This window comes from Cyprinus carpio, chromosome A5 (genome assembly GCF_018340385.1).
Source record: "Cyprinus carpio isolate SPL01 chromosome A5, ASM1834038v1, whole genome shotgun sequence".
Taxonomy (NCBI): Eukaryota; Metazoa; Chordata; class Actinopteri; order Cypriniformes; family Cyprinidae; genus Cyprinus; species Cyprinus carpio.
Genome location: NC_056576.1, coordinates 16,744,852 through 16,759,804, shown reverse-complemented (window position 1 = coordinate 16,759,804; position 14,953 = coordinate 16,744,852). Strand labels below are relative to the sequence as shown.

Here is a 14,953-nt window from a genome sequence, read left to right as displayed (position 1 = left end):
GGCTGAGCATTAACCGGTTTCTTGTTGTCGTGCTGTGGTGAGGTGTTCTGTTCCACATGTGCCTTTACATACAGAGCAATGATGATAATTGTTGTCTATTTTCAATCCAGAGAATCAAGTTTATATGAGAAATCAATCTATTTTAAACATCTCGTTTCGTTGTGAAGCTATCTGTGATTTGTTTTATTGTAAATAAATACTTTTGTGATTATTTATATTCCAGTGTGGAAGTGTTAGATTAACTTCCTATCTGTACACACATTCTGGGTGTACTTTTTTCTCTCTAATTGTGTGAGAAACTGAAGACAGCTACACTGTCAAATGAACTTATGTATCTCAGATTTAAAATGAAGGGCTTTTCATGCCTCACTCTCAATTGTTGTGCAAATGTCTTAAATTATCAGCTGCCTCATGCATATTGACAAATCAACATCATTTTGAATCATTCATACACACCAAAGATGTGCCATGAATTTCAAAGAATATTCTAAAACGGGAATGATAAGACAAGTAATATGTAGTACAGCTGTACATAATCATATTTACTAATACAAGTACCCCAATTCAATTTGGAAATTTGTAAGAGATGATTTAGACATAAGAGTGAGTTTGTATGTTTTTTTTTGTTGTTGTTTTTTTGACAAATTCATATTTCTTTTAAATGTCCATTTCTGTGATAAATGGAATGAAAAATAAATGGATTTATTCAATATTTTACAATGTTGAAATAAACTGTACACAAAAATGAACTCATAATGACTTCTTCCTTGCTGCTTTCACCCATTGAGCACTGATTTCAGACTCCTCCTTCCAAGCCATAATCACAGACTCAGGATCAGCAGGGTTAGACTCCCTGAAAAAAATATTAAAAAACACATTTCTAAAAACAGGAAGCATGATGATCAAATGAGACAAAGCCAAATATAACATTTCACTGTCTATATCTCTTACAGTTGCACACACAAATTCACACCTTAAATCCAGATGATGAGCTCCCTCTGGTATGTTGATTGCAATCAGTGATGGACTGAGTGACTTCCTGATCTACAGGTGAAAATAATTCCATCATTTCACAGAGAAGCACAACAAAGCACTTTATTTGTTAACCTCAACAACAACCAATAACAAAGGAATTACTGAAATGAAGTATTCAGGTAATTATTTTTAGTGAGGAAAAATACCAAGTGCAGCTTTAAAAAAAAAAAAAAACCGTCTTACCCCTCCATTAGCCCAAGGAACAAGATCACCAATGGAAAATATATTGCTTGCGGTGGTGAGATCTAGAAAAGAAAGTTCAAATGGTTGTAACATTGAGGTCTCATTTCACTAAAAACATCCAATGAATATTAAAAGGACCAAAGGCAAGTGGAAGCTGATGTATAATCATGAGGTAAAACTTTTTTTTTTTTTTAAGAAAGCTACAGACCCAGGCACTGTTAGGTAGTTACAGCCTACCATCATCCCAGAACTGGGTCTTCAGCCACCACCCCCCATCTCTTTGAGCAGAACTGTTCCCTCTGCTGCTTGCTGAATGTCATGGGCGGGAACATACCCGTCACATTGTTACTCTCGTAGCACATCTCGATCTCAGTGCAGGCCTAAAAAAGAAATGGAATGGAAATCCTTTAAGAAGAAATGTAACATGAATTTCCAAAAAAAACACAGAGCTTCTTTTCTACAATAATCCAAAAGAAAATCCTATTCTAAATCTCAAGTATTTGGACAGAACAGTGAGCTGCCTCTAACCTGGAAATAAGTTAGTATTTTTGAACTTCCGGTTACATTGTCCCAAAGTCAGTGTTTAGAATAGGTTTTTTGGCTTTAAGGTCTCTGGTTAGTCCAAGATATTTTACCATTTTTTACCACATAAAATACAACAGTAGTACCCTCCTCATAATTTAAGTTTTTTACATGTTTTGAAAAGGCGATTGCTAACAAGTGGCTAAATGGGACAAACGGTTCTGGGAGCATCAACTAACTCACTGTTTATGATCACAAACTTTGAGGGATTTTTTAAATTTAAATAAAGACTGAAAGAATTGTAAAAGCTTAACGATAGAGACACTGAAGTCATGTGACAGTACATGAATTTCCAAAAAAAACACAGAGCTTCTTTTCTACAATAATCCAAAAGAAAATCCTATTGGACAAATAACAAAAAAAAAACACAGAGCTTCTTTTCTACAATAATCCAAAAGAAAATCCTATTGGACATTTGTCAAGGGAACCAGGGTGATGCAGACTTCTGGGTTGGCCTACAAAGTTACATCATCCCTGTAGCATTCTGCAGTCTCAAATCTGTTTGATTGAAGACTTGTGTTAAAATCTAATATTCAGGATTTAGTGAGAACTAATCTAGGTACCTGGTAATCCCATGCATAGCTGTCAAAGCCAAGGCCACAGCCGGTGGGATCGGCACACTCCACATAGAGACCGCAGAGGTCATAACATGGGAGCTGTCCAGTGGAATTATACACAATGCCTGTGGGGCGGCACAAAATTAATGCCGAAGACTTTCCATGCCAGGACCAGAGGGATATTAAAATGAAACAGAAAATGAAATTCATGCAAAGCTGCTGTCATTTACCAACGGTAGCTCTGAGTGCCGACAGAAGATCAGTGCCGTTCAGCATGGTTTCACACTCCACCTGTGAAAGTAAAAAAGTACTGCAATTTATCTTTAAGATGCACAATCACACTGGTTCAGTACCAACGGCAGGAACTGCACTGCTAAGGAATTTTTAATGGAACCAGATGGGTTGGAATGGTTGGCTGGAAATTCCTGCTAATGACATGTCCAATACCTTCACAGGGAATGCTGGCATGCTGCCCATGAAATGAGTGCTGTAGGGATAATCCAACATGGCCATCATGGTGAAGGCGTTACTTAATATATCTGCATTATACTTATGATTATTAGTATTGTTGTTATTATAGTGGGACTCAAAATGGCTATGTAAAGTGTATGTGTATAAATAAATATGGCTAACCCAAAGGTAAGCTTATTTAAAATGTGATTCTTGCTTTCATGTATAACGCTAATTGGAGGACAGGTCAGGCTTCAGGGAGCTGCTGCGGAGGACCTCCGATGAGTTTGCAACCCTGCTTGGGAGAGTGGAGCCACTGATCATCTGACAGGACACCAATACAAGATGAGGCGGGCCATTACAGCCAGGGAGAGGCTCTCCTTGACCCTCAGATTCTTGGCAACAGGTTTGTATAACAAATGTACAGGTTTGTCTCTTATGTTTTCATTTTACAGTAATGTCAACTTTCTTCTGTTGAAGGCGAAACCTACAAATCACTGAGTTTTCAGTACAGAATTGGGGCTACTACTGTATCTGATATAGTTTAACACACATGTGCAGCCCTACATCATGTCTTGAAAGATGATTATCTAAAGGTTAGAACTCCTTAATATTTTATCATTAGTATCACAATAGTAAAAATTCTGACATACAGTATGTACAAATATGAAGATAAGCAGCATAGTTCATAATGACAAACTAAATATTTTATAAGTATGCTTGACTGGGGAGAATTCATTGTACAACTTAGATCATGCTGAAATGGGTGGGCTAAGTAGGGTTATAAAAATGTGTGTGTGTGTGTGGTGGGGGTGGTGACTTGAATTAATTTAGAAATTCAGTACAGATTGAGATTCAATAGTTACTCTGGGAGATTAATTGTAGAGAAATCTCTCATGTAGGCTATTGTAAATAAATCTATTGTAATGCTTTTATATTTGCAGACACCAAAATCAAAGGAGGAATGGCAAGCAATTGCCAAGAACTTTGTGGAGAAATGGCAGTTTCCACGTTGTCTGGGTGCCCGACACGTGTTTGTGTGTGTGTGTGTGTGTGTGTGTGTGTGCGTGCGTGTGTGTGTTTTGAGTCGTTGGATCATTCACATTGCCAGCATTAAAATGAAAATGATTTATTAATTTTAAAGATTCATTCACAAACCCCGATTCGTTCACTAGCGAAAAACCACTATGGTTTGCTCCATTTGACCCGGAAAGCTGGGCCTTTTTTAGCAACTTTTTTTTTTAGCTTAATCATAAGGTGTCAATGGCCAATAAACCAGAAAAAGAAGGAAAACATATGCTTCAAAATTTGTAGTTACGAATGAGGTCAAATCTCTAGTCAAAAACTACAAACCTGTTTGCATCTTTTTATTTATTTTTAGATGTACAAGTAATATAAATATTTTAATTGTCTTCTGGGTTTTAAACTACAAACCTGTTTGCATCTTTTTATTTATAAATACCGTAAGAACACTGGAGGGGCCCGTGATGGATCGTTTAAGAACATCTGTAGCGCCATCTGCTGTCCAGGTTGAATTAGAGTAGATTTGCACTGTCCAGGATATTTCACTTTTATCAGCTTGTTTATTATAATGTCAACATATATCTTAATAAATGTTCTACACATATGTCAAAACAGCACAATATATCCCCATTTCCTTTTTTAAAGGATACTGTGAAATTGTAAATGTAACATTAACCTTAAGCCCTCTCTTATATGAAAGAAAATCTAAAGCTGAAAACTTAAATGGAAAAAAATGGTAATATAGCAATACTGGGATTTCCTCCCTTCATTCTTTTCTTGACTGTTTCCCTATTAAAATAGATGTTAGGTAATAATTAAGTGCTTTTCTAGTTTCTGTCCTTATTGTGCTGTATATGCTAGTGTGTAAGTGTGCAAGTTATCTTTCTTCTATTTCCTTGACTTACTTGACACTGTTTTGTTTAATCGAGCCATTGCATACGTGCCCTACCTGCCTACTCTCTCTCTCTCTCTCTCTCTCTCTCTCTCTCTCTCTCTCTCTCTCTCTCTCTCTCTCTCTCTCCTGGGAATGCAGAACTTCCTGATGGCCTGGCAGGTGGGAGGGAACCACAGCTGTGTGTCATACTACAAATATCACTTCCCTGTGAGTTCACTTAAGAACTCTGGCTTACACCTGTTCAGGAGCCGCACTCATTTTTCAATAGTCGATCACTTCTAGAAAGCAATTCAAGTTCCTGACCTATCTCTTTCAGTTTCTATGCAGTGGTAAGTGTTGGTCATTGTACTAGTATTAGGTTTTTGCTTTATGTTTTTATTGTCTTACAAGAACCTGCATAGCTAGTCTCATCCTGTATTTGCAGGCAGCTGTCAGATTCAGTCTTTTCATTCCAAGTTATTAGTGACCAAAATTTGGTGTTTTCTCAGTACAGCTTGGTATACTGTATAGTGATTATAAAAATAACAGTTGATTATTTTAGTTGTGTTCCAGAGGGCCATGCTGTACATAGAGTTGATCAGGCTGTGGGATGAGGCTGTGCAGGCAATAGACAGCCGGGACTGGCAGGGTGCTCTCACTAAACTCAACCAGATCACAGATCACAACTGTCGCACTATGTTTGTGGTTGCTTCGACACACATCGCCCTAGGTCAAGTGGACTTGGCCATCAAGGTACAACCACAAGTTAGCAATTACACATGTAATAGATGATAGAAATGTATCTGTAGCAATAAACCAATACAGTTATCATTGTCTTTGGTTGTTAAACAGTATTTTCAAGAGCTATACTTTAGTTCAGGGATTTTCAATCTTTTAGATTCCATAAACCCTCAAATATAATCATCCTTGTGCCATCCTAAATAATTATTATAAATGTGTAAAATATTATTTTGAAAATATTTAGTTTTTATTGTTGCATTACATTTTTTCTACTTTTATAACTAATGTTATTATATCTGTTTATTTATTTAAATCTTTTTTTGTGAAAAATGAATTTTTTATATTAAATTAATTTATTTGTTTTATTTTTAGAAGTTTCCAGAAAAAAAGTTGCTGAGTTGGTAAATTAAAATAAGAAATATATAGTTTTTTCAAATGTATTTTAGATTATTTTAATGCTTTGTTTGTCTTCTTTTTTCAAATAAATTAAAAGAAATATAATTTATTAATATTTACATTTTTATACTGTTTTTCTCTCACAATTTCCACGGTTCTTCTAGTATTCCGTTGTGGCCCCTTGCTTACTGTAGTTAATAATTTAGTTATTTCAAGGTAGCAAAGAAATAAATAAAATAAAATCAGAATCTGGAAATATTACCTGTAATGGTCTTGTAATTAAGTTTTTGTTAGATACAATTGTGAAAATTTGGAAATGTCTTTGACAATGTCAAATGATGTCTTTTAGGCTCTTGACCATGTAATCGCAAAGGATTCATGTCTTGCTGTGGGATTTTTTCAGAGGGCTGCTGCTCATATGATGGCAAACAGGTGAAGATACTCTGTTTACATGCTCTAGCTCTTTATGAACGAGCAGACTAGTTTGTGTGGTATGCCACAGCGTGACACAACACAAAAATCTTAAACATTGACCTCTTTTGTTTAAAGTTGATGTTCCGGACAGTTGCTTCACTTTGATCTGACACTGCCTCTTTGTTCTCTTGCTCTCTCCCTGCCTCATTCTCTTTCCCTTCTATCTGTGTCACTTTTTCCTAACACCAGGCTGGAGGAGGCATTGGCTGATTGTATATGGGCTCAGAAATACATGAGGGAAAATCCTGTTATTGACTACAAACAGCTAGGTCTTCGCTATAAAATGTATAGCTGGCAGGTCAGAACAAAAGCATATTTCTCTCTGTATGGGCAAAAAAAAGTTAAAACAAAACCATAATATAAAAGTATGATCGTTTGGGTTTATTGCACATTTTATTTGTTAACATTGTATTGTGAGTTGGGAAATTGTTGACATTTTCTATCCAGCCTTGTGTCAACTCTGCCATTAAACTTGAACGTTGGTGGAGTTCACCTGCTCAGATAGCCATCACAAGGCCTCTTTGAGGGCTGAGTGAAAAAGCTCCATGGTTATGCGATGTCAAATGCCAGACTGAAAGATGATAAGAAACATCCAGCATTCTTCAGTAGTCAGGTTAAGCTCAGGTTATCCTGAACAGATGAAACAACCTTTCTATTCCGCAAATTTCTATTAGCTGAAAAATAGTCAATGACTTCCACATGCTAAATTTGCACCACTAGTCCATTGTTAGACATGGGGGATGTGTACTGTAGGTATGGTTCATGTGATTTTCTTGGAAGAATAATAGAGATACATCCTCATTACTCACTGGGTGATGGAATGGAGGGTACTGCTCAAGGAAATGAGTCAAGAGGGCAGTAAAAAAAAACAAAAAACAAATTAATCAGTCACTTTAAGTGTGTATACATAAAGCACACTACTGTTCGAAAGTTTGTGGTCGGTTTTATGTTTCTGAAAGAAGTTCAGAAATACAGTGAAATCAGTAATATTGTGAAACGTTATTACAATTTGAAAATAACTGTTTTCTATTTCAGTGTATTTTAAAATTTAATTTTAAAGTTTACATTTTTAGATGCCATTATTTCAGTCTTTAGTGTTACATGATCCTTTGATAATCATTTTAATGTGCTGATTTGCTGCTAAAGAAACATTCAATATTATGACAGTTAAAAACAGTTACTGTCCTATTGATGTAATGTGTGTGTAACTTGTGTGTGTGTTTTTTTTTCTTTTTTTTTTTCTCAATCTTAGGTCCTTTATAATGCAGCTGCTGTCCACTCTAGACTGCAACAATGGGACAAAGCCAGAGAAATTTTGATGGCAGCCTCACAGGAGAGAGGAGCGGGCCGGAGCAACCTGATAGACACAGCTCTAGAGGCTATTTCTGTAAGACTTATGTGATCATTTTATTAACAAAATGCAAGGAGGACACTGAAAAGTTTTTTATTTTTTTCATAGTGCAAGAATATGTGCTACATTTTGATTGACCTGTTACAAATAATGTATCACTGATTGCAGTAGATTGTAATGATTTCTGCAGTCTGTGCTTTGCGCTTTAAGCATGTAATGTTTCTGTCCATTTTATTCCCAGAGGAGAGAGGTTTTGGAGCCTCTTCTGGTTCCTGAGGGTGAAGTGTTCCGTCCCAGGAAACAGGAGGTAGACCAGCTTAAACCGAGGGACTTCTTGGGTGAAGCTAAGGTGACTTGCATTTTCACACTGTACAGTACATTGTACTATTTCTGGGCTTCTAGTTGAGAATAGTTGAAAATCTGTTAAAAATATAGAAATATGTGTATGTAAGAACTTAAAAGCTGCCCAAAATGATATGCATCTGCAGTTTTGATTTTATATTTGTTTCCCCATTTCATATCAAAAATTATTTTAATCACATAAACACGATACACAGTATAATTTGAGAAATGTTTACTGAAACTAAACTCTTCTTCTCTCAGGTCATCACTTCTTTGATTCCAAATGATGACTTCAGAGGCTTTGATCCTCTCAGACCACAGGTACAGATGATACAACAACCTCCAAATGTTGTTCTGCTTTTTTTTTCATTATCTTTTGGTTTCTAACTAGACTGTACTGATTATGTATGTTCCTGCAGAAACCCGGGTACTATGAGCCAAAGGTAGAAGATGGCCAGTAAGTATTTAATATTCAGTAAATATTAAGATAAGATAATATATTGTACTAATTTTAAGCCAACTTTAAGCACAAAAAAGCCCTTCTAATTAAGCTGAATATATTATTCCTGCATAGGGATTCTCGTTACATGATAATGAAGAGCGCATATGTGGCAAAAGGGGCAGGGGAGCTATCGGTGCCTGCAGGAGCAGAAGTGTTTTTGTATAGTGATGAAGACCAGGATGGACTGGCAGTACTCATTTATGATGGAAAGGTGGGATACGCTTTCTTTCTAGAATGTGATGGACTATTACAGAGGATTCGTTTTGATTAGGAGGCGCATTGAATGTTTTTCGACTTTTGACAATAGTCTCGCATTCTTATGTTTCTGACATTCACAAAAGCCATTTAAGTTGCATCATCAATGTGAAATGATATTAAACGATTGACAGAATATAGAATAACAGCTGGGTTATTTCTTCTTTTTACTTTTTAAAATGTCAGAGAGGTCTGGTTCCGAGTTTCCTGCTTGAACCGATGGGCAAGAAAAACAAGGGAAAAAACAAGCGAATTGTAAGTGTTCCTTTGTTTGTTTTTTAACTTCCTTGTATGACCTTTTTCATTTCCCACAGTGTGTTCTTTATGGTTTTTAATAGTGTCTTGTTATATGCCAAGTCTTACCCAGCTTTTCTCTTAGATATGTTGAACTTTATGAATGCAGACAGCTTTAAAAGCTTTTTAATTCTAGTTTTAAAATGTGCTTACACACTCTGCAAACCACAGAGATTTGGCAAAGACTGCGCTTTGCCTCAGCACACTTTGTCACTTTCAGTATCGTTGAAAGGAAAAGAAAAGCAATCCTGAAAATAGAAATTGTTTAAAAGTTTATAGCCCCTTTTTACCACTTCTGCCAGAGATTTGAAGATTAATTGATCCTTGCTTGGCATACTGTAGGATCAGTGACCTTGTTCTTCAGCCTCTGATGTTCAATATCTGAATTAAAGTTGTTAAAGGCAGTAGCATACTGAGTGATTTTCTCTGCATATTCCTTTGAAGGAACTCGCCAATGGCATCCCACATCCACCAGCTCTAACACCCCCAAATCGACCCCAAGGTCCATCTCAACGGTCATTAGGTACAGAAAATAATTCACATTCAAAATGAAACTGTTTGTTAATGACTAAAGTTGTGTGTTTATTATTATTTTTAATTATTATAAATATTAAATATTATTATTTTTTTAAATGAAAGAAAATATCACAATCACTTAACTTTCTCTTTTTGAAAATGTGGTAGATGTCATTATTAAAAATTCAGTGGAATGTAGTGGCATTGTTTAAATATAGCACATGCTCCAACATGTTGCATGAAGCACTTATGTGCAGTTATCATTTCCTGTCTCTCCTTTAGCTGTCCTAAAAATAAAAAGTAAAAATGACTGTACCAGTATTCTGAAGAATGTAAGTTTCGTTCTCTCTCCTGTAGAATTGCACCCCTTGAATGCCGGCACTACCCACACAACTCCTCCTACAACCGGCAACTCCACCCACATCCCTACACAGAAGGTGAGTAACGAAATATACTTGAAAATTATGAAAAAATGCTGACCTTGTGCAGTGATCCCTTTAGAATGGAAACTCCAACATTTTATTTCACCCACACAATCAGTTTTTGCCAGGAATTATGGTTGTAATTTTTAACCATTAATTAAAAACTTTAAGTCAAGTCACGTTTATTCATATAGCACTTTATATACAGGTAGCACAGGGGAAATTGTGGCATAATGGTTAGAGAGTTTGACTCCTAACCCTAAGGTTGTGGGCCAGCAAAACCATGACTGAGGTGCCCTTGAGCAAGGCACTGAACCTGCTCCCCAGGTGCCGCAGCATAAATGCCTGCCCACTGCTCCGGGTGTGTATTCACGGTGTGTGTGTGTTCACTGCATGAATTCTGAGTATGGGTCACCATACTTGGCCTTATGTCATGTCACGTCATGTCACGTCACTTTATATGACTGAGATTGTTTCAAAGCAGCTGCACAGTATTAAACAGGGAAGTAACAGAATCAGTTATGCCAACTTTATCAAATCCAAGTTCTGCTATAAAAGACAATAGTGTCATTATTCAGCTCCAGTCAGTGTTAATTCAGTTCAGTTCAATAACTGTGTAAAATTCATTGTTTATTTAAAAAAAAGTCAGTTTTGTTAACAAATATAAACGAATTTGATTCAGCTAAAAAGCAGCTTTTAGAATAGTGTCATTATTCAGCTCAATTCAGTTCAAATTTTGTTCAATAATCAATGATAATCAATTATATTGCTGAATATTAAGTGTCTTTTAAACAATAAACTTCAATTATTACAATTATTTATGTTCATTCAATTAAAGTGAACTGATTTGTGGTCTTTCAACACAGGTTGAAAGACCAGGTCTTTTAAAAAGTGCTGCCCCCATTCTTAAATATTTGGTTACATCATCTGTGCTTTTTTCTTATCTTATCTTATCTTATCTAATTTGTCAAGCCTGAAAGCTAGATTTCTGACAGTATAATGTACTGTAGATGGAAATAGAAGCAGAGCATGATTAATGCAGAGGCCGTCATGGTTGATTTTTTTTGTGTGAGATGAGATCTTTTGAATGAGTTTTGTGACTCAGACATGAAGTGGAGTGGAATGTTTAGGCAGCAGGCCTCTGATTTGGCCTGATTCAGTCAGAAATACACCCAAGGGAGCAAAAGAAAGCTGATAGAATTTGAAAAGGGGACTATTTGAGGCCACTGTCTGGCAGAGAAACCTGATTGCCTTGCAACAATACTTATATCTGAATATGCAAATACCTTGTGTGCATGATATAACTTTCTAATGGGGAAAAGGGGTATAACTTTATAATGGGGAAAATACTTTTTTCCTTTTTCTTTCATATGCTTTTTAAGTTCTTGTATTCTAACTTCTCGTTCACTTGGCTTATACTTTAAGTGGACTGATCACACGTAACTTTTCTCAGCTGTAAACCTCCACCCCCCATTTCTCAGGCCCAAACTTCCCCTCAGGAGCCTGGATCAGCCATAGTCAAGGTGCACTATACATACACCATGGCTCTGAGAGTCCCTTTAGAAACTTCTTTCCAGGATCTGCAAGACAAAATCACTCAGAAATTAGGACAGCCTCCAATGAACGTTCGCCTCAGGTAATACCGCAGACCTGCAGTCTGGTTGACCTGTTTAGAGTTGCCATAAATTCCCAGCATTAAAGTATGTTTGAACTCTAGTCACATTTTCCCATTGTACAAACCCCCACACCATCCCTAACACATGCTACTACTTCCTCTCACAGACACAGAAGGAATGGCACCAGAGCACTAACTCCATTAAATGGTGATGATAGACTGGATAGCCTGGAGGGTGTAGCTGAATATGGACGTGCCCAGATTTGGTGTCAGGTAAACTAATTACCATTTTTGACTGAAAGCTATCAATGGCTTGCAAAAATCTAGTTTGGTTAGATTGCCTTGCTAAAAAAATTCATGCCAGTGGTTGAGCTAGTGTTACTGGTCTGTATGCCCTAACAGAGCAGTGTTTTGAAAGTAACACAATGTCACAGTGTTTACACCATTTATAGAAATCAGCCTAATCAGACATTTTTATTAAACCATGAGAGACCAAAAAAAAAAAAAACCACCATGAACTTTGAACTTTGTTCTATTAATGAATGCTATACCAATTTGATCAATTTTTAATTTTTGCCAATCTCCAACTTTCTGTTTTTATCCATCTTGTCCCAAAATGAGGACCCTCTGGTGAACAGGACTATTCTCTATCAGATGGTGGCACTGTATGACTACAATGCACAAGGCCCAGAGGATTTGGAATTCAGTGAAGGTGACACAATTGACATTCTCAGTGAAGGTACATAAACACAGGGGTATCTTTTTGTTATTAATATTACACAGTAATGATGAGGTAAGAAAAGTTTTTTTTTTTTTTTTTTTTTTTTTTCCATTTTGCAGTGAATGATGAATGGTTAGAAGGGCATGTTGCTGGAAGTATCGGCATCTTCCCTCGAAGTTTTGCTCATCAGGATACAGACAGCATCAGTTGGGCATCAACAGATTGACACAGCCTCTAAACATCTACAGTGTCTGTATTAGCCTTCGGTGAATAAGAACTTTTCCATGTGCATCGACAGTCTTGAGGGGTCCATCTGTTAAAAATTACAGCATTTATCAGAAGTTTTTTTCTATATGCCAATATGTGACTTCACCTAACTGCTGTTTCAATGAACACACACAATAACTTTTGAGCATTTTCCTGTTCCAGAGGTGTTTAAAAATTATTTTCCATAATAACATTTTCCTTGATATATTTTTCCATTTACTTAATGTGATTGTGGCTCTCTTTAAGTGCTTTTAACTGGAAAATAATATGATTTAGGAATTTAAGATGTCTAAAATGTATTATGTATATTGGTACTGGAACATCCAAATTCTGTGTAAATTACTGTAAATGCCAACTGGAAACTCCTGGCTCTCTTTACAGAGTGAGTTCATTGAATATTAAAAGAAAAGGGAGAATTTCAGGTACTTTTTGAGATCCCAAAACAGGGTGGCTAGAGGCCAAATCCAAAGTTTTAAATAGTGCTCCATGGGACGCCAGCTTTAATTTACATCATTGCCACCCACCTCTTCTTAACCTGCAGCTGACATGGTATCTATCATATACAAACTGAAGATGATTTAACTTGCATCACACCCACACAATACACACCACTGGCAGATTTTATTTCCAACTTGGTCAGATGTCATAAAATGGCTTTTAAATCACCCCTGTCCTGTAGTGAGAGCTGAATACACCTCAGCAAGGTATCTGTAATGCAGTGTTTAATGGCGTGGTGTGCTCTGTCAGACTGGGCACTGGGGCATGGCACTGCAGCATACAATCCCTCTGCTATTTTATATTGCCGTAATTATGGGGTTGGCAGAGCCCAGCGTGATGCATTTCCCACAATTCCCATTAAACATTATGCTATTAATCAAAGCCGTACCGCATTTTGACCCAACGTTTACTGATCAGTTCTTCCCCTCTTACCTTCTGTCCCCGGTTTTATTTGTTAAAGAGTGAAATTTTGTGTTGTGTTTATGAGCTGTTGTAAATGGTTTTGTATAAGTGTCAGGGAGTTATACAGTTTAACATGTTTCAGTCTCAAAACAACCTTCTGTCATTTTTTTTTTAGTAGATGTATTTGTGTAGCTCAGCCAACGGCTGCAATTTAATGGCCTTGACTGCACAACCCATCGTAAAAGTTAGTTCTTTATTCAGTACATCACTTGGTCTGTACTCAAAAGATAATGTGGGACTCTTTTTCCAGATAGCAGAGATTGTGCAGGGGGAAAATCTGGAGTCTCAATTTTAAGTCAAGAGAACAGAAATGACTCAAATTAGGTTAAACCAACCCAACCACACAGCTTTATTAAATCACTCTCACAAACACACATACATTAGGGAGAAAGAAAGGACAAGGGAAGATATTTGGTATTTCAACACTTGATTGAATTTCTGGCAGACGTTTTGGAGCACTTTTGAATGTGTATGTGTGTCTTTGGTATAAGTGAGTCATAGTTATGCGTGACTTACAGCTGAAGCGTATTCACTTTTACAGTCCATAAAGATCAATGAGCATCTCCATTGTCTCATTTAGGCCCATTAATTGTTCATTAATTTCTGCCACCATGCGCTGATGCCAGGAGCAGTAATTGCAAATTAGCAATGAATTTGACTCTTTTGCTGCAATGTCACTATCTTAAAGGGCTGTGAATCAGTGGGTTGGACACCCGGAAGGACGAAGAAAGTTCAGCTGAGAGGGTCTATAAATCTTTAGTCTCACTATCATTTTTAATTTACTGTTTTAAATCAGTCATTTAACTACTGAGAGCTAAATTTTTATTTATTTTAATGTTTAGTTCTTGTTCACATTTATTTTATTATGCTGCACTCTATTTTGTTTAATTTGTATTATTGATATTTTTAATAATTTTATTTAGCACCAATGTATGCAGCTGCTGCAAGTACTTTGGCAAAACAAATGCACTTTGTTGCCGTCGTGCCAGTAAAACACACTACATTAAAACTGGATTGGGTCAATGCAGATACGCTTGAAACAGATAAATATATAAGTAAAGTTAAATACAGCCTTAAAGGCAGCAACAGTCTGTCCATATGAGTTTATTAACAGCCCTCAGTGAGGCTATTGGTGTACTGTAGGTTGTGGATATCTGCTGACAGGCCTTTCTAATTCTTTCTAATGAGCTTAGAGGATGACATGTGTGTTTTAACTGAGATTCCTCAGCTGAAATCCATAGTCTGGCCTAAAACCTTCCTGGATGTCTTTTGAGCACATAAGATAGCTGACATTATAAGGATAATTATTATTGTTTATACAAAACAATTCATGGACTGCCACAAATGTGCAGTATGGATTATGCAGCTTTCTCAGCAGATGCAGTATTAGACA

At 36.5% G+C, this 14,953-nt stretch overlaps 1 protein-coding gene and 1 long non-coding RNA gene across 4 annotated transcripts; one reads left to right on the top strand and one right to left on the bottom strand.

Annotated features, from left to right (window-relative positions):
- Nucleotides 1-94: 94 nt before the first annotated feature.
- Nucleotides 95-2,468, bottom strand: LOC122144567. Its single transcript, XR_006159763.1, has 4 exons — nt 2,364-2,468; nt 1,219-1,598; nt 974-1,044; nt 95-853 (listed from the first exon to the last, which is right to left on the bottom strand). It is a non-coding gene; the product is annotated as an uncharacterized LOC122144567 (long non-coding RNA).
- LOC109081638 (NADPH oxidase activator 1-like) lies at nt 1,281-13,016 on the top strand. 3 transcript variants are annotated; one of them, XM_042755572.1, is made up of 18 exons: nt 1,281-1,390; nt 3,054-3,213; nt 4,864-5,054; nt 5,278-5,457; nt 6,191-6,273; nt 6,505-6,613; nt 7,568-7,702; nt 7,908-8,015; nt 8,270-8,329; nt 8,428-8,465; nt 8,583-8,721; nt 8,952-9,020; nt 9,504-9,582; nt 9,933-10,012; nt 11,479-11,633; nt 11,780-11,885; nt 12,228-12,351; nt 12,453-13,016. In XM_042755572.1, the coding sequence occupies exons 4-18, from the start codon at nt 5,284-5,286 to the stop codon at nt 12,557-12,559; spliced, it is 1,566 nt and encodes a 521-aa protein (XP_042611506.1). In that variant the 5' UTR covers nt 1,281-1,390; nt 3,054-3,213; nt 4,864-5,054; nt 5,278-5,283; the 3' UTR covers nt 12,560-13,016. The 3 variants fall into 3 exon arrangements, with proteins under 3 accessions (XP_042611506.1, XP_042611510.1, XP_042611516.1); XM_042755576.1 differs by having other exon boundaries at nt 5,254-5,457; XM_042755582.1 differs by lacking the exons at nt 1,281-1,390; nt 3,054-3,213; nt 4,864-5,054; nt 6,505-6,613 and having other exon boundaries at nt 5,320-5,457.
- Nucleotides 13,017-14,953: the final 1,937 nt, after the last annotated feature.

Coding starts and splice junctions, on each gene's coding strand:
- LOC109081638 (XM_042755572.1), top strand. CDS start 5,284: ATGCTGTACATAGAGTTGATCAGGCTGTGGGATGAGGCTGTGCAGGCA. Junction 5,458..6,190: donor AAGTGGACTTGGCCATCAAG/GTACAACCACAA, acceptor GATGTCTTTTAG/GCTCTTGACCATGTAATCGC. Junction 6,614..7,567: donor ATAAAATGTATAGCTGGCAG/GTCAGAACAAAA, acceptor TCTCAATCTTAG/GTCCTTTATAATGCAGCTGC.